The sequence below is a fragment of the Cherax quadricarinatus genome, chromosome 64 (genome assembly GCF_038502225.1).
Source record: "Cherax quadricarinatus isolate ZL_2023a chromosome 64, ASM3850222v1, whole genome shotgun sequence".
In the NCBI taxonomy this organism is placed as follows: domain Eukaryota; kingdom Metazoa; phylum Arthropoda; class Malacostraca; order Decapoda; family Parastacidae; genus Cherax; species Cherax quadricarinatus.
Window position 1 is genome coordinate 1658015 of NC_091355.1, and position 27500 is coordinate 1685514.

At 40.1% G+C, this 27500-nt stretch overlaps 2 protein-coding genes across 6 annotated transcripts in view; both read left to right on the plus strand.

The window, feature by feature from the left end:
* The window catches only part of LOC128700039 (RNA-binding protein Musashi homolog Rbp6), a 532325-nt gene extending 511841 nt beyond the window's left edge, over positions 1-20484 (plus strand). For 3 of the 5 annotated variants that reach the window (XM_070098697.1, XM_053792975.2, XM_070098698.1), the window contains 5 exons: positions 2942-3114; positions 3235-3451; positions 9329-9516; positions 16123-16174; positions 18865-20484. In XM_070098697.1, coding sequence (XP_069954798.1) covers positions 2942-3114; positions 3235-3451; positions 9329-9516; positions 16123-16161 — 617 coding nt within the window. In that variant the 3' untranslated portion in view covers positions 16162-16174; positions 18865-20484. Of the gene's footprint in view, positions 1-1029; positions 1129-2941; positions 3115-3234; positions 3452-9328; positions 9517-16122; positions 16175-18864 lie in introns of all 5 variants that reach the window. The other 2 variants (XM_053792974.2, XM_070098696.1) reach the window with 1 other exon arrangement.
* Positions 20485-24571: 4087 nt separating this feature from the next.
* LOC138854597 (uncharacterized PPE family protein PPE54-like) overlaps positions 24572-27500 on the plus strand; it is an 8565-nt gene continuing 5636 nt past the window's right edge. The window contains exon 1 of the mRNA XM_070098699.1: positions 24572-27500. This exon is cut by the window's right edge and continues 4396 nt beyond it. The gene's annotated coding sequence lies outside the window, so the exon portion shown is untranslated.

Consider the following 27500-nt stretch of genomic DNA (forward strand, 5'->3'; position numbering starts at 1 on the left):
ACCCACTTTGGCGGTGAAATAGGCGTAGGCGCGAATTTTAGATTTTATTCTAACTCTTGTAGCGCCCCGCTGAAGGGCGAGAGTGCCGTGAGTGTAGAAAGTTGACTGCTGTAAGCCTGGTTTTTTCTACTCCCCCCCCCAACCAGCTCCTAAAATAGGTGCTCCTGATCCTTCAGCGCCTCTTCCTATTCCCTTAAATATGCTTCTTTGACATTTACAATAGAGTTCGTTACTTAAGGCTGTATTGTAGATTTTCCCGCCCCCCCCCCCCCCGCTCCTCCCATTTTTTCTACCGCCCCATTTTTCCCCCATGTTAAAGTACTGTGGAATTACATAAAAAGATATTTCTGGCACGATAGCTCTTAGCATTTTATGTACGATGCTGTGACGTGTATTATGCGAGACAGGAGTACTTTAATTATTATTAATGTACTCTATTGTACTCTGTGTTGACGTGATGTGATAGAGTCAGCTGTTTTCATTGGTCCAGCTGTGAGGTATATTTTTTCACAAGAAAATATTCTTTGAAAAAAATATCCTCTTTTGAAATGGGAATTTTGAACTTATTTCTAATGTTCTAGTTATATTAGCTATGATCTTATTGTCTTATTAAACACTCTTCCACTGTAGATTTTAATCTGGTAATGTTGGAATATTTAGTCAAGTGAATTTTACTTTTGTATTCTTTTTTTGAGAACCAGTGTCCAAGAGCTGTTTACAAACCTGTCTTCTATCCGTCTCTTGTAAGTGGATGACAAACGAGGAGTGGACAGGTTTGTCAATGCCCCCTTGGCTCCTGTATCTTAGCCTGACCAGATCTCAGGGGCAGTAATCAACGTACCCAAGCATGCCCATGCTATACTTCAGGGCATCGAACATCCTGAAGAACCCACCAAACAAACCCGAGCGCTAATGTGTGTGTGGGTGTGGTAGATGTTTATAAGACGGTAAGATCACACGAGCTAGAGAAGATTCCCCACAAAAATCGCTTGACCTCCGTTGACCACTCGCCGTTTTCTGTGGTTATAGGGCTGACTGCCGCCATACCGCTCAGAAACGAGAGTCCCAGCAAAGCCATAACATCAAATTCGCTTCCCCATATTCGCGCTGTACCTGTTCTCACACCCGGTAAGAACAACCTACCTTCGTTTTAGCGAATGTCTCTTTTTTTTACATATATATATATAGCTTTCAAACTCTTTTAATCAAAGCTTCGGCCTAGGAAGTGTAGTGATTGAGATAATCATCTCCAGTGAGTCTTCTCTTAGAACTTACTAATTTTTGTGTATTAAGTGATCACTAGAAGCTTTCGCTGACAGTCATTTGGGTCAACTGTTACCATGCCAAGGGTTCATGCACGTAATACCCCCTACGAATGTATATATATATATATATATATATATATATATATATATATATATATATATATATATATATATATATATATATATATATATATATATATATATATATATATATATATATATATATATATATATATATATATATATATATATAAGTATGTGAAAGATATAAAAATTTGAATGTAGAATTTTTAGCATTTTCGTTATTTTTTGTTTTATATTATATATGTATTAGACGAGTGTTCCCAAATCTGTAGGTTTCCCTAGTTAGACTAAGTTATTGTTTGTTATAAATAAAACTGTAGACCATTAGGAAGATTATTTTTCTTGTCAGTAACTAATAGATTAAAGACCTAGTTGAAGTTAGTTACCCCACCCCCTTTCAATTTACTAGCTGTTTTTTAGAAGAAAAGTTACATTTGATTTAACCCATTTTGGATACAAAGTAACACCAGGCTAGGGGGTATTATGACTATTATTAAATAAGGCGTAAATGAACGCATTGACTCAGAGTGCTGCAGAAGAGCCGAGGATAGTAGCGAAGTAAGTACTCGGAAGACGCTGGTCTGCCTTACCTGTCGCCTTGGTCCATCTCTTGTGTGTTATGACAGGATAGAAATATAGTATCTTTACTCTGTCATTTTCCTTAGACTCATATATTCTAGGTGAACTCTTAGAAGAAGCTATAGAACGAATGATCTGGGAAAATAGTGGTCGCCCAAGAGACCTTTCTAGACGTGGAATGAAGAGAGAAGGACTTCTCCTAGAAAATACTTCTTCTAGATCATAGTGTCTATAGTTTTTAGTCTCTCAATAGGCTATAGAATCTATAGAGGAATTGAGCCATGTTTGGCAAGCGTTCTTCACCTGTTGTTTGATATTAACAAAATGTTTAGTTTGATCTAGTTAGAAACTTTCACTACTAATCTAGGTGAATGTTCTGTTAGACAAGATGCTGTCATGATCTGAGATTATAAGATGACTAGATTACTAGACAACTATGCAATACTAGATTACTCACTGTGTCTTTATAGAAAACTAACTATGTCTTCTTACAGGTACTTAGCCGACATCTTTTAGACTAGAATGTTTTTAGACTATTTTTCTAGTTTTCATAGAAATGTTTTTAGTGTGAATCGACTAGTTTGTCCTAGTTACCTCTGACTCTTGGGCTAGCATGTTCCTAGTCCGAGATAATAGAGGTTTTTAGAGCATTTTTTCTATTTTAAGGGTGACTGCAAAGGATACTTTTAATGCAATACTTACGCTGGAAACTAACACTTTTGTCACTAAACTTCTCTTGTTGTCATACTCTGGTCGGGAGTCGTTTTCTTACAAGTTTTGCAAACTCTCGTTTTTTCCCCTCCTTGATTTTCACACTAACTGAAATACTTTGATCAGTAACCGGCCCGTTTGATGTTTAAAACTTTTAATGAAACATAATTTTTTTTGCCTTCTTTGACTCACCATTGTGTGAAGTGATTTTTTTTGTGATGTGAACTGGTTTTTTTGACCTTAGCTCGGCGAGCTAAACTACCTTGGCCTCGTCTGACACTCTTCCCTGTACTACACTTCAGGTTTTCCGGCCGGATGTGGCTACTTCTCATCGGCAACCGGTGCTTCCATCACGGGCGTGTCCCCTCAGACGCCCACGCCCGCAGACGGGTTCAAAGCCACCGCCTATTACGATTCGGGAGCCGTCGCTACCCCCACTCTCACCCCCACAGCACCCATCACGCCCACACTCACGGTAAGACCAACCTGACCTCTCCACCTACAGTGTGTGTCTCTTCCCTGTGACGTGAACATAGACCGTAGACCAGCTGGGTAGGTAAAATGACCACTTAGAGCCTCAATTCGACACTTTCAGGGAGATGTGACAGAGGACATGTTACATTACCATCTGCAGGCTGAGCGGCTGGCAGCAGCTGGTACCTACTACGATTCAGGTGCCCTGGCTGCGGTCACCATGAGCGGAGCGGGAGGAGACCGACAACAGTCTATCCAGGTGACTGCAGCGACTGCTCCAGGAGCTCCACACACACGTGCTGACCATATCAACTCCTCCCCAATGCTCAGGACTACAGGTGAGGCTCCCCTCTATGCATATTCTCGTGTGTTTGGCAATGAACTGACGGAGGATCGAGCCTCCTCGCAGCTGTATACACGATAGATGTACACATACAACTCGCACACAAGTGAAAGAAGCTTATGATATCCTCTTCTTTTCTGTAATATTGCAAGCTCCTGATGATGTGTTGATTGCAACACGAAAGGCCTAGAGCTATCATTCTACTCCCCCAGCGGCTGTTTTGCATATGTTACTATGAATAAACAGAAGAGTGGACGAGGACCTCGAACCGCGGTCCGTAAATTGCGAGTCAGACGCCTACAATTTAAGGACCACGGTTCGAGCCCCTCTTACACTCTTCTGCCTATTCATTGACAATTGTTTATTACACCTTAATATGTTACTACGTATGATAATTGCACTTATGTGTACCTGTATCTAAATACACTTACTTATATTATGCTCAGTAATAACCCACTTGGGGACAGAGACTCAGAAGATTTATTGATCTGTATACTTCGATCCCCTTCTGAGATCCTCTTCAGGACTGAGGAAACCCCAGATGAGCGAAACGTGTCTTTCTTATATAGTTATCACTGTTAATCACCAGGTTTGACTGAGAGATATCTTTCAGTGTATATACACGAGATGTATATCTTTCAGTGTATATACACGAGATGTATATCTTTCAGTGTATATACACGAGATGTATATCTTTCAGTGTATATATACGAGATGTATATCTTTCAGTGTATATATACGAGATGTATATCTTTCAGTGTATATACACGAGAGACGATTCAATTCCACTTTTTTTAAACCTAGAGCATTACTGGTGATATTAGGTTGTGCTCAGGTTTAACAGTCCTTGTGTAGTCGACAGGATTTAAACCCCGTAAACCAAGCAATACGAGTTTAATGCTTTTTATAATGTTAATCCTCTGGTATTTTCTTTGAAAGAGTCTTCGCTTTCAGTTACACCTACGTAAATACAAGGAGAGATGGGTATCTTTCAGTGTATATTCGCACAGAGATGTGTGTATGTTTTAGGGAATATACATTAAGAGGCGTATACCTCAGTGTATATACACCAAGAGGCGTGTATCTCTCAGCGAATATACAAAGTGAGTATCTCTCATAGTATATACTCTCAGATGTGAACGTCTTTCAATTGTTTATCTCCAATGTATATACTCCGAGGGATATATATATATCTTATTGTATATAAAGTTCAACTTACTTTTAAGTTCCTCTTCGTAAGGACCTGAACTTTTAGAGCTGCCCAGCCTGGCGAGTCATGGCACTCACCCTCTTGATTGGCTGTTCGGACTAATGAATCTTGGCACTCTACCTTCCGATTGGCTGTTAGGGGTGATGACTCTTACTTCTCTGCCTTCTGATTGGCTGTTTGAGGTGCTGAATCTCATTCCGCCGTGTTCTGATTAACTAGTTGGTGCTGGCCACCAGCTGTGGGCGGGCACAGATTGAGAGTGCCACTGGTGAAAGTTCTCACTCCCCCACTTGATAAAACGCGAGTCCATTAAAATCCTAAACTTTCCAATCGAGTCAAGATAAACATTTACGGGGAAAAACATACCGTGGTTCCCCCTGTTTGTCCAGACACTCTGAACATCAGAGGCTGTGCCTGAGAGAGTCATCAAAAGTGCGTGCGTGTGTGTGTGTGTGTGTGTGTGTGTGTGTGTGTGTGTGTGTGTGTGTGTGTGTGTGTGTGTGAACATTCACCCAGTTTTTTAATTTAATTGTGTTAGCAGGGAGGTTGAGGTACATCCCTTGGGCCCAGCCTCTGCACTTACAATAACTCCTGTCTTGGGTCTAATGAATGCTCTTCACCTACGTCCCTTCCTAATACCTTCCTTAGGTACCCTATCACTCTGAAACAGTTCTTCCTTATGCTCATTTGGCTTATTAGAAGTTCTAGTTTACAGTGGTGTACCCTCGTTCTGTTTCCCCTTATTTGGTTTACGTATGTAAGCTTAACGTTGCTTGGTAACTTGTATGTCGTAATCATGTCTCCTCTGGACCTGCTCTCTTCTTATTCCAGCTCTCATAGTTCTAAAATCAGTCTTGTAACACACCTGAGGGAGTAATTTGATTTTTTCCTTTTCTACTTCCTTCCTTCCCTCTCTGATTTTTCCCCTCTCTACCTTTGCTTTCCTCTGTCTTCTACCCTTTGTCTGTCCCCGTCACACTCAATCTCTCTCTCTCTCTCTCTCTCTCTCTCTCTCTCTCTCTCTCTCTCTCTCTCTCTCTCTCTCTCTCTCTCTCTCTCTCTCTCTCTCTCTCTCTCTCTCTCTCTCTCTCTCTCTCTCTCTCTCTCTCTCTCTCTCTCTCTCTTTCTCTCTCTCTCTCTCTTTCTTTCTCTTTCTTCAATACCCCTTCCTCTATCTTCACCTCCTTCATTTTCCTCCTCCCTCCCTCCCTCCTTCCCAACACCTTCCTGTATCTTGTACCTTCCCTCCTCTTCCGTCCCTTCCCAATTCCCATCTCCCGCCCCCCTTCCCCTCCTTCCTTCCCCTCACCCCTTCCCCGAGCTCCTGAATAGCCGGTCCTCCCCAGACATGAATTGGGCGGCTGTGAAATAACTCTTCAAGAATTTATCGAAGCTATGCAATTCACTTGGTTGTATCAGGCGGACGCTCTGCTCCCTCGGCCGCTGTCGATGCAACTTCAAATTCTGACGTCGATTTAGGTTTTAAGGGAGAGTTATAGCCAGGGTACGAGGTAGATCTTGATTGTGGTTGTCCTGGTTGTCGTGATGGTTGTCCTGGTTGTTGTGTTCGTTGGTTTAGGGGCGCCGATTGGTAGGTCAAGGTTGGAATTGGTTGAAACTTAGATGTGAGTGATCGGGTAAGACCCAAAATTGCCAAAAAATAGGCCCAAATAGCAACATTCTTCTTGCCGAATAAGGCAAGCGAAAATTTGTGTATGCAGTAATTTACCAAAAAACATTATTAACCTAACGAAAAAAAAAATTTTTTTTCGTAGATTATTAAATAATTGTAAAATTATCTAAAATATATTTAGTTGGATTAGGCTAAACTAAATTGCGCTTGTTATAATAAGGTTAGATAAGCTTTCTAAGGTTCTTTTGGTACAAATTATTATTTTTCACATTAACATGAATGAAAAATGTATGTTTAAACGCATGAGGGAAAATTTTAGAAAGGACTTAATTGCAAGTGAGTTTTTGTTAATTGAGAGAGAGAGAGAGAGAGAAAGAGAGAGAGAGAGAGAGAGAGAGAGAGAGAGAGAGAGAGAGAGAGATGCAAAGAGCAAGATGGAAATACTGACGGCAACTCAGAGATTGAAACAGAACATGTAATTCGTCAGTAAAGATATTTTTGGAATACGGTCAAATGGGACAGATATTCTTTTTCATTCTTGATGACGGAGGGTTTCATATCCTGGAACTGTGTCTCTGATTCCAGCTGAACAATGTAGGTTGACTGCTCGTTAGCTTTTGAGAGAAGAATTGAGCTTCTATCATTGTTTTGTTTGGGCTGTTACGGTGAGACGTTAGACTAAAAAAACTCTTTTGGGTTGACGTTTAGAGCTGTCATGACTGAGGTGTGAGAGAGCAAAACGTCTTTCTAATAAAAACGTGTTCTGGAATCTGTGTTTACCCTTTTGTCGGTAGTTACAAATCTGGATACAGAAAGGGTTTATTTTTGAGTTTGTTACATGTATCGTACTTGCACTGTGTACATCACTGTAATTGGCAGTACTTGTACTGTGTACATCACTGTAACTGGCAGTACTTGCACTGTGTACATCACTGTAACTGGCAGTACTTGTACTGTGTACATCACTGTAACTGGCAGTACTTGTACTGTGTACATCACTGTAACTGGCAGTACTTGTACTGTGTACATCACTGTAACTGGCAGTACTTGTACTGTGTACATCACTGTAACTGGCAGTACTTGTACTGTGTACATCACTGTAACTGGCAGTACTTGTACTGTGTACATCACTGTAACTGGCAGTACTTGCACTGTGTACATCACTGTAACTACCAGTACTTGCACTGTGTACATCACTGTAACTGGGCATTGCCTGACTTCAACATCCACTATCACCGCCACCACCACCACCACCACCACAACCATCACCACTATCACCACCACTACCACCACCACTATCACCTCCACCACCACCACCCCACCACCACCATCACCACCACCACCCCATTACCACCATCACCACCACCACCCCACCATAACCACCACCACCATCATCACCACCACCATCACCACCACCACCATCACCACCACCATCATCAACACTACCAAGATCACCTCCACCACCACTACCACCATCATCACCACCACCACCATCACCACCACCATCACCAACACTACCAAGATCACCTCCACCACCACTACCACCATCATCACCACCACCACCATCATCACCAACACTACCAAGATCACCACCACCACCACTACCACCATCATCACCACCACCATCATCACCACCACCACTACCACCATCACCACCACCACCACTACCACCATCACCACCACCACCATCATCACCACCACCATCACCACCACCACCATCACCACCACCACCACCACCACACTCTCCCCCCTCTCTTCCCATTATTACTACACTGTAAATGCAATCACTGTTTACTGTTACTAGCAACATTTCTGATCCCTGTTTGTTACTGTTATTCTTCTGTTTATATACTGTTAAGAAGTTGTTACCCTTTGATTTTTGTTTAAATGTTAAGGTACTTTTTCATTTTTCTGAATAAACTGAACAAATTTTCATACTGAAGGCTTTCAGAAATAATTTACACTGAGAGGTATATATATATATATATATAGTGTATATATATATTTAGATTATACTTTACTTACTATTTTAGGGATTAGAGTATTATTGACCGGTGGTGTCCAGGCTCCTTCAGTTGTGTAGTAGATAGAATTTAAACCCCGTTAAACCACTAAAAAATATCAATTTTGTGATCCGGTTGATTTCTGCTGTGGAATAAAATGTAAATTTAGAGTTTGTCAGAAATGCTGGAGATCAGTGACGAAAAGTTGTGAGAAAGAAACGAATATAAAGAGGAACTTTACTGAAGCGTTCGAAACGTTTCTTAGGGAGAAACGTCTTGGTAAAGTTCCTCTCACCAATTATTTCTTTTTCAAAATTGCTCTCAAACCCAAACAAGTTTATTATTCTTGAATATATTAAATGTGTTGGTCACTATATATATATATATATATATATATATATATATATATATATATACATATATATATATATATATATATATATATATATATATATATATATATATATATAAATATACATACATACACATATATATATATAAAGATATATACATATATATATATAAAAATATATACATATATATATATATATATATATATATATGTATATATATATATATATATATATATATATATATTGTATATATATTTATATATATATATGTATATATATTTATATATATATATATATATATTTATATATATGTGTATATATATTTATATATGTATATATGTATATATATATGTATATATATATATATATATATATATATATATATATATATATATATATATATATATTTATAAACATACACACACCACACACACACACACAAATCTATATATATATATATATATATATATATATATATATATATATATATATATATATATATATATATATATATATATATATATATATATATATATATATATATATACATATTTATATGCAAAACAATCGTGTGTGAGTGTTGTCGAATAAGTCAAGTCTGCAAGAGTTCCTTGTGTAAGGTAGGATCATGTATCACAATGTTTCCCCTCTCTTTCTTTCTCTCTCCCCTCAGTGTTGAACAGTTTCCCACAGGGGTACGGACCTCCCACCTCCCCAGCTACTGCCACCAACAGAGGTTTTGGCCCTGCAGGATCCCCAGGTCCTATGGACGTTTTCTCCGCTGCGCCAGGAGATACTGCTGTAGGATACGTGCAGGCAGCCTCTCCTCAACCTTCATCCTTCCCCGTCGCCGTCAACAGGGTATTGTATAAAATGGTTTATTGCTCCTACAAAATTCTCACAAGCCTAAACGAAACATCACTTAACATGTTTTTGTTATTATTAAGCTAGTAAAAGATAGATGACCCAAGAAAGTGGGACGTCTGCCTCTGTCCTCCAGTCAATCCTCAACTTCCTCTCAATACTTACACTAACTGTAACGAGTCTAGCTCACTACCCACCACAACACTCCCTCACTACCCACCACAACACTCCCTCACTACCCACCACAACACTCCCTCACTACCCACCACAACACTCCCTCACTACCCACCACAACACTCTCTCACTACCCACCACAACACTCCCTCACTACCCTCCACAACACTCCCTCACTACCCACCACAACACTCCCTCACTACCCACCACAACACTCCCTCACTACCCACCACAACACTCCCTCACTACCCACCACAACACTCTCTCACTACCCACCACAACACTCCCTCACTACCCTCCACAACACTCCCTCACTACCCACCACAACACTCTCTCACTACCCACCACAACACTCTCTCACTACCCACCACAACACTCCCTCACTATCCACCACAACACTTCCTCACTACCCACCACAACACTTCCTCACTACCCACCACAACACTCCCTCACTACCCACCACAACACTCCCTCACTACCCACCACAACACTCCCTCACTACCCACCACAACACTCCCTCACTACCCACCACAACACTCCCTCACTACCCACCACAACACTCCCTCACTACCCACCACAACACTCCCTCACTACCCACCAAAACACTCCCTCACTACCCACCACAACACTCCCTCACTACCCACCACAACACTCCCTCACTACCCACCACAGCACTCCCTCACTACCCACCACAACACTCCCTCACTACCCACCACAACACTCCCTCACTACCCACCACAACACTCCCTCACTACCCACCACAACACTCCCTCACTACTCACCACAACACTCCCTCACTACCCACCACAACACTCCCTCACTACCCACCACAACACTCCCTCACTACCCACCACAACACTCCCTCACTACCCACCACAACACTCCCTCACTACCCACCACAACACTCCCCACTACCCACCACAACACTCCCTCACTACCCACCACAACACTCCCCCACTAGCCACCACAACTCTCCCTTACTACCCACCACAACACTCCCTCACTACCCACCGCAACACTCCCTCACTACCCACCACAACACTCCCTCACTACCCACCACAACACTCCCCACTACCCACCACAACACTCCCTCACTACCCACCACAACACTCCCCCACTAGCCACCACAACTCTCCCTTACTACCCACCACAACACTCCCTCACTACCCACCGCAACACTCCCTCACTACCCACCACAACACTCCCCCACTAGCCACCACAACTCTCCCTTACTACCCACCACAACACTCCCTCACTACCCACCGCAACACTCCCTCACTACCCACCACAACACTCCCTCACTACCCACCACAACACTCCCCCACTAGCCACCACAACTCTCCCTTACTACCCACCACAACACTCCCTCACTACCCACCGCAACACTCCCTCACTACCCACCACAACACTCCCTCACTACCCACCACAACACTCCCCCACTAGCCACCACAACTCTCCCTTACTACCCACCACAACACTCCCTCACTACCCACCGCAACACTCCCTCACTACCCACCGCAACACTCCCTCACTACCCACCGCAACACTCCCTCACTACCCACCACAACACTTCTCTCAGAGTTCTGCCTGTTAGTGTGATGCTCACTCTTTGGAATCCAGGTCTCTGGAGGTTGTTAATTGGTAGTAGTTGGCACTACATGTCTAAGGGGTTTTGGGTAGTGTCTAAGGGGTTTATGGGTGGTGTCTACGGGGTTTATGGGTAGTGTCTAAGGGGTTTATGGGTGGTGTCTAAGGGGTTTATGGGTGGTGTCTAAGGAGTTTATGGGTAGTGTCTAAGGGGTTTATGGGTGGTGTCTAAGGGGTTTATGGGTGGTGTCTAAGGGTTGATGGGTGGTATCTAAGGGTTTATGGGTGGTGTCTAAGGGGTTTATGGGTAATGTCTAAAGGGTTTGTGGGTAGTGTCTAAGGGGTTTATGCGTGGTATCTAAGGGGTTTATGGGTGGTGTCTAAGGGGATTATGGGTGGTGTCTAAGGGGTTTATGGGTGGTGTCTAAGGGGTTTATGGGTGGTGTCTAAGAAGTTTATGGGTGGTGTCTAAAGGCTTATGGGTGGTGTCTAAGGGGTTTATGGGAAGTGTCTAAGGGGTTTATGGGTGGTGTCTAAGGAGTTTATTGGTGGTGTCTAAGGAGTTTATGGGTGGTGTTTAAGGGGTTTACGGGTGGTGTCTAAGGGGTTTATGGGTGGTGTCTAAGGGTTTATGGGTGGTGTCAAAGGGGTTTATGGATGGTGTCTAATGGGTTTATGGGTGGTGTCTAAGGGGTTTATGGATGGTGTCTAATGGTGGTTTGCAAAGGGTTGGTTGTGACACGTACCTTCCTTTTCCTGTTTCCTCATTCTCCTCCTTTTTCCTTATTACCTTCCTCCTCCCCCTCCCTATCCCCCTCCTCCTCCTCCTCCTCCTCCTCCTTCTCCTCCTCCTTCTCCTCCTCCTCCTCCTCCTCCTCCTCCTCCTCCTCCTCCTCCTCCTCCCCCTTCTCCTCCCCTCCCCGTCCTCTCAGTACCTTATCTCCCTCGCTTATTTTTATTTTATTGCCAGTTAATCAACTTATCCCTGGTCTTCTCTTCCTTGTTTTCTTCCTAGATCTCTGTCTCCTTCCCATATTTCTCATCTCCCCCTAATCTTCGTGTTCTTCCTCTTCCTTTACCTCATCTTCTCTATTCTTCTTAGCTGTCTGTCTTCTCCCTCCACTATTCGTCCCTTCCTAATCTTCTTACTCTCCTTCCTCTTCCTCTCTTCCTCCTCCACATCCTCTGCTGCTAATTTCTTTCCAGGAGGGAATTAAGGCTCATAAATCAGGCAACGTTGTGGGATTTTCAGCTTAAAAGTTGGTTAAACGCGCTAAATGTTAGTGGGGAAAAAGACTGCAGAGTCGAGCAAGATTTCATTTTCCTAGTCGATTGTAAATTAAGATTAAACTCCCGACCTTCTTTGCTCTTCTTTTTATTCTGTGTTCTGGAAGTGAGTGTTGCTTTTCCAGGTTCCAGGATAACAGCTGGAAGCTTGAGCCTTCAACGCTCCTTCTGATCTGCCTGATTTACTAAATTATCTATATAATAATAACAACAATAATAGTTATGATAGTAGTGATAGTTATAATAATAATTATAGATATAATAATAATAATAATAATAATAATAATAATGATGATAATAATTATATTAATAATAATAGTGATAATAATAATAATTATATTAATAATAATAACAATAATAATAATAGTTATAATAATAATAATAATATTTATAAGAATAATAATAATTATTATCATTATTTCTTGGGCTGTGGTAAACAGTATTCTGATATTCTAGAGTGTTTCAATATGTAATTTGCATATATATACAGTATATATATATATATATATATATATATATATATATATATATATATATATATATATATATATATATATATATATATATATATATATATATATATATATATATATATATATATATATATATATATATATATATATTCCTCTCTCTCATATTTTATATAAACAAAGTGAATGAAAGGGAGAGACTTTCGTTCAAGTTAATCCTATTAATCAATTTTTTCGCTATAAACTGACTAAACTTAGAGCCGACAAAAATCAAAGCTGATTAAAAACTATACCAACTAAGCTGGGGCAGTTTGATTAAACAGTAATAAACTGGCAGAGGGTTTATAACAGAGACCATCAAGAAACTGCCTTGGAAAAACTTGTCAAAATTGGATTGTTAAACGGTAGTTGAAGGGAAAAACAGGAGGATTGAAAGAAAAGGAGAAGATTGAGAGAATACTAGAGAACGGAAAGAAAATAGACGGTGGATTGGAAGAAAATGGGAGGAGGATTGAAAGAAAATGGGAGGATAACTGAATGAAAATGGGAGGAGGATTGAAAGAAAATGGTAGGAGATTGAAAGAAAATGGGAGGAGAACTGAAAGAAAATTGGAGGAGGATTGAAAGAAAATGAGAGGAGAATTGAAAGAAAATGGGAGGGCTGAAAGAAAGTGGGAAGATACCTTTAGACGTTGTTTCGATTTATCCTGGACCATTATTAAGTGACAACTGAGTAATATGAAGCAGACACTATAACCAGGTAGGAGAGAATGGAGAGAGGAGGTAGTTGTAGTAGTAGTAGAGGTAGTTGTAGTAGTAGTAATAATAATAATAGTAATAATAATAGTAGTAGTAGTAGTAGTACTTAGGAATGCTGTGAATAAGGGCTGATTCAACAAGACCATTAGAAGGATAGTTGGTCATAGAAGAGCACCATCCTGCAGGATGATTGAGATATCTATGATGACAGTAAACAGTGCTGTTAGAGTCACCAAGGTGACCACTTAGAAAGAAAGGGGCCGGTTTCCCCGACGCTACTGGAGAGGGCAGGAGAATAAGAATGTTTATATGTATATACATGCAATAATCTCACAATAAACAGGTGATATTCACTGTTTTCACATTGGTTATTGTGCATTATATGTATATATGTATAAGTATGATAACACATTTAACAGAGATGGTGACAATATTTTCGGTATAAATTTGGACCCTCTTCAGACGATGCTCCACTTATCGGCAGGAAGCCATTACATATACAACCAAGTCAGGTGTACACGAGCAAGGTGCACTAAAGTAGGCCTACCAAAAATAGAACATATGAGTACATATGAATTGAGGTATACTGCAGTAGGCCTACTTGCCCATCCACTAACCTCTCACTTTAGTTATGTTGCATAAGTGTCTCAATCTTCAACATATTCACAATCACAACTTTTGATAAGCAAAAACATTCCCACATTTGTTTTTTCATATGTTAAATAATCTTGCCAAAAATCATGATTTTTTTTTTTTGGGGGGGGGGGTTGAATTACCATCCCTAATGGGTTGCCAAATTTAATAAGACATGTATTCAATTCTGGCGCGACATTCTCGTTCACAGTATTGAAATTGGGGACATTGTTAATTATAAATGATTCCCTTATCTCTCTCTGTTGTGTGTTGTCGCTCACCATCAATACCTCAGTGTTACTGAAATGAACTTCATGGTTCTCTGTATCTTGCCGAAATACAGCATAGTTATTATCCCCAGCGGGTACGGAGTATAAACCACGGTACGGGCGAGGATTGAACCCTCGATCAGTGAGTCGCAAAACTCCAGACTGAGTACAGGTACAGAGTACAGGTACAGAGTACAGGTACAGAGTACAGGTACGAATACAGGTACAGAGTACAGGTGAAGAGTACAGGTACAGAGTACAGGTACAGAGTACAAATACAGAGTACAAGTACAGACTACAGGTACAGAGTACAGATACAGAGTACAGGTACAGAGTACAGGTACGAATATAGGTACAGAGTACAGGTAAAGAGTACAGGTACAAATACAGGTACAGAGTACAGCTAAAGAGTACAGCTAAAGAGTACAGTTACAGAGTACGGGTACAGAGTACGGGTACATAGTACGGGTACAGAGTACGGGTACAGAGTACAGGTACAGAGTACAGGTACAGAGTACAGGTACAGAGTACAGGTACAGAGTCTGTTGATAAAGACTTTAAAATCATTTATTTACTCAGTGCAACATTTACGACACTCGACACATGGACTCTTGTAAATGCCAGGAAGCATCTGAGTGTCTTCCACAAACCTTTTTTGTTTTATACACGCCTTTTATAATATTCTGAACTGCGGCAGATAATGTTTTAACAATCACGAGTGAAAATTTCGTTTCTTTTCGTCTAAGGAAGAACAATTAAGTATATAGCTTAATAGTATTTCTTTTCTTTACTGGTTTAAGAAAAGGTATCCCTGACAGACGTATGAACAGCCTAAGAAATGCTAAGAACACGAGAATGTATATATACACTCTCCTGTTCTTACAAAAACTGCGAATCGTGTATATGTCTATACATGCTTACATATTCATATGTATAGAGATTATAATGTGTGTATGTTTGTAATTACACATATATTCCTACATGTATATAAATATATTAGACTTGAGGTAGTTGGGATAATAACAGGTCATATATCCTTGTCTAAGACGAAAATAAGCGTAACCTTTGAGTAAAAAACCTATTACAGCTGTGTTATTAAAAGTCAGTCGGGTCTCTACCTCCCTGAAACCACCCAGAAACCTCCAACCAACCTTTACCTGCTTGCTTGGTGGGTGGGGTAGGGAAAGAGGGGGTGGGGAAGGGAAAGAGGGGGTGGGGAAGGGAAAGAGGGGGTGGGGAAGGGAAAGAGGAGGTGGGGAAGGGAAAGAATGGGCAAGTGTTGGATCATGAAGTAGAGGAGAGTGGGGTTTGTAGAAGGGGGGGAAGGGAGACTGGAACTTGTAGACACTAAGTGGCTTGTGGATGAGTTGTTAGCTTTGCAAAGCAGATGAAGCATGTGTTGATGCTTGGTGTTGTTCTTGCAGGGTCCTCTCATAGCTGCCTACGCTAACGGTTACCACTGAAGAAGAAATCTTGGTGAGTACGGGAAGTCACTGGAAGATCCGTATAATTTTAGTTAAGCTAACATAAAGAAGTGCGTAGTTTAACTCATGCTAAGATGCTCCAGTAATAGACTTCACATTTCGTGTAGTTTAGCTAGTATTAAGGTATGCTAGTTACAGACTTTACATTATTTATGCTACTTTGGTTTCTTACTACAATACTAACTTGATTGTCAACGGCTCTGTTAAAACTGTGTTTATATATTATATAAATATTGTATTTTTACGTTTTTTTAATGTATATCAATTGCTGCAATAAACCTTCCTTATATTTTTACAACAGTATTTTATATTTCATTAAAGAGAGAGAGAGAAAGATAGAGAGAATAACACAAGAAATCATATCTACACTCCACTCTTCGGTATGCAGACAAAGAATTTATGAACTAATTTTAGTAATAATTTGCAGGTGATCTTTCTCTGCCTAGCATGCAAAGTATTTTTTTATAATTAGGAACTCTGTCTTGTGTCACTCAGGTTCTCCCTGGCCAACTGGAGCACTCTGTCTTTTAACTCTGAATGTTCTTTCCTCTAGTCTCTGGACTAATCTCTGGTGTGGTGCTGCGTCAGATGTTTTCTTGTTGTCTAAGAAGATGCAGTCCCTCTAGCCCTATCTTTATTTAGACAGTGTTACACAGAATAAAAGGAAATCTATAAGACAGGATTTTTCATCCCTAAATCCGTGAGGATTTTCTGTGTAGAATCTTATCAAGTGATCTAATAGGCTTTTCTATACTGTTTTCTTCAGAAGTTTTAACAGTATGTATAATACAGCTGTTGACCTGTAATTTTGTGCCTCTGGAATGTTTCGCCCTTTATATGTGACTTAAATATGCATCTTACGAACTTTCTGGCAGCTGGACTGATTGAGGAGACTTGTTAAAGACCTTTGCTGTTATCTCCCATAGGTTTTCTGCTCTTTTCAGCACCTAAATATATAGTCTGATCCCATTGCTTTGTTTATATTTAGCTTGTTTACCTCTTGTTTTGTTCCACTGATGGTTCGTAGTTCCTGTTCATTTGTTATGATTACTGTCTTCTGGTTATTTTCTATTTCCTTTCATTAAGACTTCTTTGAATCTTTTACCAAGTTCTTCACATACTTCCCTTTTATTCTCCTTCTTCAGCATTATCACTGGGTCCTTCGTAGTTTTTTTTTCCTTACGTGGTTCGATTGTTGCCTTTCAACTTCCCTTCTTATTCTCATATACATTCGTCTCTGATTCTCCTGCTTGTTTTCTGTATTTTTTCCAAGTTCTCTCGCACCTTCCCACGTCCTCTTTATCTTCCTAATTAAGTCATAAGCTATCTCTGTTTGTCTTGTTTTTATTTTTTATGCTTCCCTTATCGTATGAATCTTCCTGTTACCTCTTAGCTACAGTATCTCATAACATCACAGTTGTTGGTGATTCCATCTACGTTCGAATACCACACTCTAATTTCTGTATATCTTACTGTTGTTTATGGGAAGTGGGGAATGCTATTTACTTATTTTCCTTCTGAAGATACTAAACCAGGAGTCTTTGTGGAGAGTTGGGGGGGCATTTCCTGGACTCTTTTTTTCCCCATTGATCCACCTCTTCCAAGATGGGTGATCTGTTTCCTGTTCCGTTCCTCTTCCACGTCCTTTTTTTTCCATCGCAAGTCTTTCCCTTCTGTCTCTCGTTCTTTCTCAGTCCGATTTTCTTAGACACGGACCGAATCGAAGTTGTGAGACTCTCTCTCAAATTTGATTTTCTTCGCGTTACTTGTTTTCCTGCCTCTGGCCTCATGAATGGAATTTACTGTGACCTGGTCTTCCTTTTACACATGCTTCTACTGTTAAAATCATTGTCAGCTCCCCTTTCTTTTATCAGGTCTTCAGTTGTTTTATTCTTGTTAAATAAATAGAAACAAGTGCAACTAATCCGACATTTTACTGTAACAGCGTTTCGCTCTCCAGGAGCTTTGTCAAGCCGTAGCGGCTTAGCAAAGCCCCTGGAGAGCGAAACATCGCCACAATAAAATGTCACATTAGTAGAATCTGTGTGCATTTATCTAACATTTCGTCGGTAATTCTACCATTATTACTATTTAGCTCTTCTTATTTACCTTCGTGTATTTCACTTGGGTTTTCTTATTCCATTTAACTCAAATGTCATGAGGGCTTTCTGCCTCATTTTCCTCTCTGTCTTATCAAAGTTGCCCTCCCCACCTTCGTTTCTTCAAGGCCGTTTAACATTTCTTCTCTCTGACTCCTCCTCCTGAAATGCTGAGATACTTAAAGTATTACCTACAAAGTCTCGTGCAGGTAAAATATCGTATTAATTATGGTTTTTATTTTTATGTATATTCTTAACCACACTGACCTGGTACTTAATGCTTTACTTACTCGACATGTGTCTTCCCTTGTGTTTGGTCTGTCTTCAACTGCTTCCTTCCCTAGGTACCTAACTTTCAAGGTCTTCCTTTCTCTCTCTCTCTCTCTTGCATAAATATATATATATATATATAGATAGATAGATAGATAGATAGATAGATAGTCGTTCTAAGTAATGATAAGCTCTTCTTAAAGTGAGAAATGCTCTACTTTGAACGAGAAAAATAGAATCTGCTTGTAGCAGAAAGGTTGTCTAGATGAAGAATTATTTACCAACGTCGTGTTGTCCTTCTCTCCGCTTGCAGGTAAGCTGTTCGTCCTCGTATAGTTACATTTAGAGTGTGGGATCTGGCAGGGTGGTGATCCCTCTCTTACTGGGGTCGTGTCTGCAGCCGCCGTCGCCACCACAACTACCACCACCATCACCGCCACCACCACGACTACCACCACCACTACTACCACCACTACTACTACTACTACGACTACTACTATTTCTACTGCTACTGTCATCTTCACTTCACCACCAAGAGCACGGGGTTGCCATGGCTGATGCTTGGTATTTGCACCATCTCGCCCTGATCACCCTCCCTCACCTTCACCTCCCTCACCTTCACCTCCCTCACCCTCACCTCCCTCACCTTCACATCTCTCACCTTCACCTCCCTCACCTTCACCTCCCTCACCTTCACCTCCCTCACCTTCACCTTCCTCACCTTCATCTTCCTCACTTGCTCTCACCATCAACTGTCCATTGTCGTACCTCTCACACTCTACCAGTGATCATTACCAACTGTTCCCCAGTTGCTACTGGACCACCACTTTCCTCAGTTGCTACTGGGCCACCTCTATCCCCAGTTGACGCTACTGGGCCACTTCTTCCCCCAGATGAAGCTACTGGACCACTACTTTTCCCAGTTGACGTTACTGGGCCACTTCTACTGGGCCACCGCTTCCCCCATCAAGGCCACTTCAGCACCCCCTTTCCTGCCCCTTCAATTCCCACCGCTTTCTCCTCCACCCCCGGCCCCTGGATGACTTCAATGTGGAGATGCACGCCATGCTACATCAAGACTGATCTTTGTAAGTAATGGAGTGTTGGTCTCCAGTTCATGGGCCCGACATGCAGCCCAGGAGAAACGTTTTCCAGCAGTGGTAGCTACACTGAGCATACGTTTGTATATGCATGTGAAAAGTGACTTGAAAATTGGTATTTAGACATACCTGTGGTTTAGATATTTTACTTTTGTGTATATATATATATATACAGTAAAGGTGTTGCCTCCGTTATCACCTTATTCTAGTTACTTTTACGTCAAGTGACGGGTTGTCATTTTGAATGGGAGGCACGAGCCCACACAGACACAAGGTCGTGTTCCTCAAAACCTTGCAAATGGAAAATTGATTCTTCGAGCCGTCATTCTTACAGTTCAAAATAGCCGATCTCGCCACCAGTAGATAATCTACTCACGTTTACACCTCAGTAGATATAATTCAAAGTTTCTTGTACAGGGTACAGAAGAGGTATTAGAGACAGTAAATTTTTGGCCAGAATTAAAAACCACTTGGTAGCAATTGTGGTCGGGCCAGCGAGTGTGTTTCTTGAGGTCATCAGTAGAGGCTATCTCTCCTCGCTTTACAGGGGGAAGACTCGCCCTTACTGCACACTTTCTGAAGGATCAGATTGGCTGGTTTGGTCACATCACCACAGTAACTGGCAAGACAGGGTAAGCTTAGGAGATTTTTTTTTTTTCAGAATTTTTACTACGTTCAAAGTTGAAAACTTTAAAACGCTTTGAAATTGTTTAAATAACAATATAATGCAAATAGAGGCTTATATACAGATAATAATTGTAATAATAATAATAATATCTGAGTTGTTAAATCTTTGCCAGAGAAAACCCTTGTACTTATAGTTTATTCTTGTTCAAGTGCTTCTTTTTATATGTAAATATTATATATATATATATATATATATATATATATATATATATATATATATATATATATATATATATATATATATATATATATATATATATATATATATATATATATACATATATATATATATATATATATATATATATATATATATATATATATATATATATATATATATATATATATATATATATATATGCACATTTATATATACATATATAAATCTATTTATGAAGGGTCAAGTTTTAAAAGGAAAAGTTATACAAATTGGAGGCTAAATGGTTGTCCTGAAGCTTTTCTGTGTATACAATACATCAGACATGAGTTTCTTCTTCCCAGCCTCTTGAAGAGAAGTCTACATCTTACGTCTCCTCTCAGAGACTGACATCTTTGTTCTCTCTCTCTTTCTGTCTCTCTTTCTCTTTCTCTCTCTCTCTTATAGATCAGAGTAGCCAGTTAGCTAGTTACATTATTTGTCTATCCCACTCACATCTTTTAACTTCACTTCAAGGCCTCGTTCCCTCCTGACTTCACTTCAAGGCCTCGTTCACTCCTGACTTCACTCCAAGGCCTCGTTCCCACCTCCTGACTTCGCCTCAAGGCCTCGTTCACTCCTCCTGACTTCACTTCAAGGCCTCGTTCACTCCTCCTGACTTCACTCCAAGGCCTCGTTCCCACCTCCTGACTTCACTTCAAGGCCTCGTTCACTCCTCCTGACTTCACTTCAAGGCGAGCTGGCAATCCATATGCCAAAATATTTCAATATATTTTTATAACATCATAACGCAGCGGATGTCGAGGCGAATTTATGCGCCAGCGACGTAGTTGAGAGTGTCTCAGGCAAGACCAAAGGACGTAGTTGAACCTGCCTTGTCCAGGACCAAACGACATTGTTGAAGCTGTCTGCTGCAGGACTCAACGACATAGCTGAATCTGTCATGGCCAGGACCCAAGGACGTAGTTGAACCTGTCTTGGCCAGGACCCAGCGATGTAGTTGAACCTGCAGCATCCAACGACGTAGTTGAACCTGACTTGGCCAGGACTCAGCAATGTAGTTGAACCTGTCTTAGGCAGAACCCAACAGCCTAGTCTAACCTGTCTTCTGCAGGGCGCAAAATATAGCCTTCGGCTTCCGCTGGGTGTCTCTCGCTGATTCTGTTGTGATACGTTGCAGTGTTTTCTCTTTATTTACATTTAAGCCGCCCATCCTACAGAGATAAGGTGTGAAAAAAAGGGTGTATGTCTTTCAAGTAGATTTATAGACTCGTGATTGACGTTAGTCTGAGTAGGAGAAAGTTTTATTTACTCCTGATACCCGTGAACTGACAAGAAGCAAGTTTTGCGCATTTTGATACTTATGCATACAAATATGCATTTTTTTCTAAGTTTAGTCCAGATAAAAAATACTGAGGATTCATGGCTAGTTCCCTTTATTCGCTAAGTAGGTCATACCACAGAATACAACCCCTATAAAATATATTATAAGATATAAAATCAAACGACTTCCTTTTCTATAACTGCGTTGATTTTGGTAATCCTGTACGTATCTCCCTCGTTGGATGGTGAGCGTTGAATGTCGTAGAGCTTTAGACTTAGAGAGTCACCTCAGCCATTCCCGTTCCATCTGATATATTTTATATGGCTGTGTAAGCTGTAATGCATTAGATATTGCTGATAATAATTTAAACCTTGATGCAATATGTTGAGTGTATGTGTGTGTGTGTGTGTATGTGTGTGTGTGTGTGTGTATGTGTGTGTGTGTGTGTGTGTGTGTGTGTGTGTGTGTGTGTGTGTGTGTGTGTGTGTGTGTGCCTGTGTGTGGTGACGCCAGCGGCTGTGGACAAGATGATCAGCATTAAAATCTTTATATCCCAAAATGCAAACGAGAGAGAGAGGGAGATTTTTTTTTTTTTTTTTTTTTTTTTTAGAAGGAAAAGCTCTCGTCGACAGATTAGCCGCGGGCAGTATGCAAAATAAAAAAAAAAAAACAGGGATTACTAGTTATATTACTAGTTATATTAAGTTTCATCCTCTGTTCCCCAGCCAGTGTCCTCACCACCTACAGAATACAATTTTTTTTTTTTTGCAAGATAAAGTCTACGCATTTGTTATGCCAGATTCAACTATCAAGGCTCCGTCATTTTTTTTCTATGGGTTGTGTTGAAGGGATTTTTGATAGTTTGAAAGTTTATTATGAAAAATACTGCCTACCGGTATAATTAGAAATTTACGATATAGTGTATAGACTGTGTTTTTACTCTTTTTTTTATTTATAACTTTTTCGGGAAGTTTTGAAAGTCTACTGTCTAATGTTGAAAATTTTCTATGCAACTGTTATTATTATTTTGGTTAAGACTTTGTATTTGAGCTATAGGTTAAAAAAATCCGTAGTCTCCCCAGACATTAAGGGTAGAAGATGTATATATAAATATATAGAATCTTTTACTAGTGGAAATATAGGCAGATCATTGGTCATTAGAAGACTGTAAAGAGTGTCTGGAAACAATTATGTTTGAGTAGGTAACTGTTAGGTAGAGGTACTTAAGGATGCAAATGTTAGTGTAGTGTATCATCCTTCTGTCACGGGCGTTTAAAAGCAAGTAGCGTAACAGTTTTGCCGCATATCTCACCTAACTGTAGATTATTTTTCATCTTGTTAACGGGAATACAAAGTTCTGGCTGCCCACCCCATCACCCTCAACCCTCACACACCCCAAAAACCCATGAAAGGTTAACATAAAATATGTCTTGCAAAGTTCACTCCGTGACACACTGCTGCACTGTGACTGGCTCTGAGCACCGTCAACTGAAGGCAGCAGACGCGGCAGTGTTTGTAATTAATATATGCTGTGGAAGGCAGCTGTTAGCCACAGGTGTTCCTTGAGAAAGCTGATTAACAGCTTTAAGCTGTTGTGTTTACCTTACGACTAACAGCTGCATTCCACTACCTGTATTCTTATGTATTGTACATTTTCTGACACTGTAAGCATAGATGTAAGCTACAAAAATATACAAAAGGGCCGTGAACACGTTATGGACGGGGAACACATATATATATACATATATATATATATATATATATATATATATATATATATATATATATATATATATATATATATATATATATATATATATATATATATATATATATATATATAATTATTAATATTATAAAAAGTAGTTTATACAGGTTGAGATATTTACCACGTTCAGGACTTGTTCATGGCCCTTTAACTCGCTGTTGTTAATTTATGCCGTAAGGTGGTAAATATAACATTATCATACAATATGACGTAGGTTAATAATTAATAACAGACTTGAATCATGTTACCATGGTTCCACATCATTACGTTTCTCCTTTGTTTTATTTGACATGTGTTGTTATTTCAAACTCTTCGTTGATTGGTCGTCGTCGGCGACGTTGTGACTAATCACATAGGAAGCAAGGCGCGTCATAATAACGCATTACGTTTTCCCCGTTAAACCCGATTTTTTGAGCGCAGAGTATAAATGAGGTGTCTTATATATTTTACGTAGTGACTTTTTCGCCCTTCAAATTATTTTTATTCATCGCAGAAGCAGCCCGGGAGCTTTAGAGCAACTTGTCCTCAACTCCTTTTTCAATGTCTATTTTTTCGAAGCCAAAGTTATGAAACTTCATGATAATTTGTATACCTGGAGAAGGTTTCGGGGGTCAACGCCCCCGCGGTCTTCCTACAAGACATTTCACTTCTCCGAGGCTAAGGAACTCCATATATTGCTCTAGCAGTGGACCCTGTACATTTATATTAATATATATATATATATATATATATATATATATATATATATATATATATATATATATATATATATATATATATATATATATATATATATATATATATATATATATATAAATATATATATATATATATATATATATATATATATATATATATATATATATATATATATATATATATATATATATATATATATATATATTCATTATTCTAAGTATATTCTACCCTTAATCCCCAATTTCTTTCTCTTCTCTCTCTCTCTCTCTATCTCTCTCTCTCTCGCTCTCTCTCTCTCTCTCTCTCTCTCTCTCTCTCTCTCTCTCTCTCTCTCTCTCTCTCTCTCTCTCTCTCTCTCTCTCTCTCTCTCTCTCTCTCTCTCTCTCTCTCTCTTTCTTGCAAATGTTGTTTCTGCACTTCCTTGTATCTTTCATTAACCTTCTTCCTCTGCTGGTATCTCCGTCTCTGCTTTATTCTGCGTTTCTTATTAACTCTCCACTGCGTCTAAGATCATTGGAAATACTCCTCAGAGGGAACATTAACTGTCCAAAATTAGTGTTTTAAGTTTGCCCAGGTCTCTAAGAGTAGTAATATTGGCGTAATATATAGTAAGGTCGATGGAAGGAGACTTTTGTCTTTTGAGACAATGGAGAAGAGTGTAAATTTCTTCAAAGACCTTGTAAATTTTCATTTTTTTTCGGGGGGGGGGGAGGGGCGCTTGTGCGATGTTTTATCTCCGTGTTTATCAAAGTTTCCTTCTTGTCCCATACCTGTTTATGACCTTTTAATTTCCGGCAGGTGCTGCCATCATAGCCTTGACTGAGTTGGGTCGTTGAGAAGGACCTCCTATAGTGATAAAGTTATTTACTTGTAGCGAACTGGTCATTAACGTGACACCTTGATGACAATACGCTCACCTGATTTATAGTGGTCGGCTGCTTTACGTCACACTCACTTAAATAACAGCGAGGTCACCTGATTTAGACAGCGGACAACACCACGAATCTCTTCGACCGAATTCTCTCGCGGCCATGGCTCGTAGCACCAATTAACGTTGGGTTGTGTTAGCACCCCACATGCGCTTGTAAGGAATCTTTGGTCCGCTCATATTTTGCCTGTAAATATAACTAGTGTGGCGGGAGCCGGCGACAAAGAAAGAAGATAGCGTATGCTACTGAGACACCACAGCAATAGTCTTGCTTCAATGGTAATAATTCACTAGGTGTTTTAGTTAGGAGTAACGTTTTATTTATATATTTTTATTGTAATTTTGTAAACGGAAGTAAGTGTACAGCTTCATAGATTTGAAATTAGCGATTTGGAAATTAGGAGAGATTCAATAAGTTTTTCGTTAGAACGTTCAGATTGGGTTCTCACCAATCGATTTATCTACCTACAAATCCACACGCGTGACCTCCTTTCTGGATATGCTAAGTCTTTTATTGCTGTATTTTTAAACCCTAGGGACTCCTTTTAACTGACTGACTTGCCCAATCAACCCGCGTCGCAGTCGCGCTGACATTTTCAACTTGGCTTGCTCGAATCCAGATAGACTTGCTCGAATCCTGATAGACTTGTTCCAGTCCGGATAGACTTGTTCGAATCCCTAAGAACCGAGACAGTCTCCCCTTCCCCGTCACATATTCCCAGCCAATCGCTAAATATCGTTTCTCGTTATTTCGTAACGAGTCATTTGGGAACGAGATCGAACACTTTTCGGACAGGAAAAACAAATTTTTTTCCACAGTATCTATTACAACCTACCTCCCCTCGGAAGTTCAAGCAAACGAGGGTTGTTACGATGGCGATAACTACACAATTATAACAATCATTCAACATATCACTGGCAATAGACGACAGACTCTTGTTCCTCTTATAGCTGCTCACTTGTTTATTGCACTTATGATATCTTGGTGTGCTTTCTATCTCTCCTTTTTTTCTAAGTTTGCCTGTTTTTTTTTTATCCAGCAAATGATAACAGTTTGGATCATAGAGGAGAACATAGCACAGTCTTGTACAATTACGTGAACTGGATGGACGCACGAGGCGATGGGTTAAGTAGTATATTCTTGTGAGATTCTTAAGAAGAGAGATTGTTGTAAGAGGTTCCTAGAGATGAAGGAGACTGTTGTGAGAGAATCCTAGACGAGAGGGAGAGCGTTGTTAGATATCTGTAGAGAGGAAGAGGAGGAAGAGTCCCGTGAGCTGTCTAAAGAGAAGCGAGAGAGCGAGAGAGAAAGAGAGGTTTCGTTATCCCTCGATGTAAAACTGCGATGCCTACCACTGGATAGATGAGCTACACCAACGAGGGAAAGGCAAAAAAAAAATAATATGATTCATAAACAGCCAGATAGTATCCAACCTAAACTCCCACAGAGGCAGCTTTGCAAATTTAAGGAGGCGAATACCTGTGACATACCCGTGAACGATTTTCAAGGGCCCCTGTACCCTTGAAAACCACTGAGAGAGAGAGACAGTGAGAGAGAGAGAGAGAGAGAAAGAGAGAGAGAGGGAGGGAGAAAGAGAGGTTCTACAATGGTCCAAAATGTGATCTGATATGAGTATTGCCCATTCTTGGGTTTTTTCTGTGATATACGTACAAACTAGACGAAAAAAAACAAATCGTAGAATTTGATGGCCAATCTTAATTGGGTTTTATGAAATGGTATTACACTGGCAAGCGTCGCCACAAGGTGACGGCAGCGCCCTACTAGATAAACTAGTTGAAGAGCTGTTGCAACTAGTAGCTGCAGCTATTGTAGGCTATTAGAACCTTAAATAGGGAAAGGGGTTTAAAATAACGTAGAGGGAGTTCTTCATCTGAACAGTTTTGATAAATAAAATGTATATAATTCATCTAGCCTCCAATGTCAATACTAAGACTACAGAATGAGTATAAATCATAATACCTTGGCTTCATCAATTCACTTTACACCCACAGCTGGGGGAGGAAACATCAGGCGATGTATCGGTCCTTCCTGCACGATTATCACCTCGGTAATGCTCTAGGACGGACCGAAATGTAGTCTGAAGTTTTCTCTCCAAAATTGTGAGTAAATAGTGGAGGGATAGGTAGGCAAGGTAGCAGGTTCAGGGAAGGAGGGTTATCAGAGGAACTCTTGCCACGATAGGCTGATTTAGGCCACTCTTGTAGGCCTAGGGTACACTTTAGTAGCCCTAGGGTACACTGTAGTAGCCCTAGGGTACACTGTAG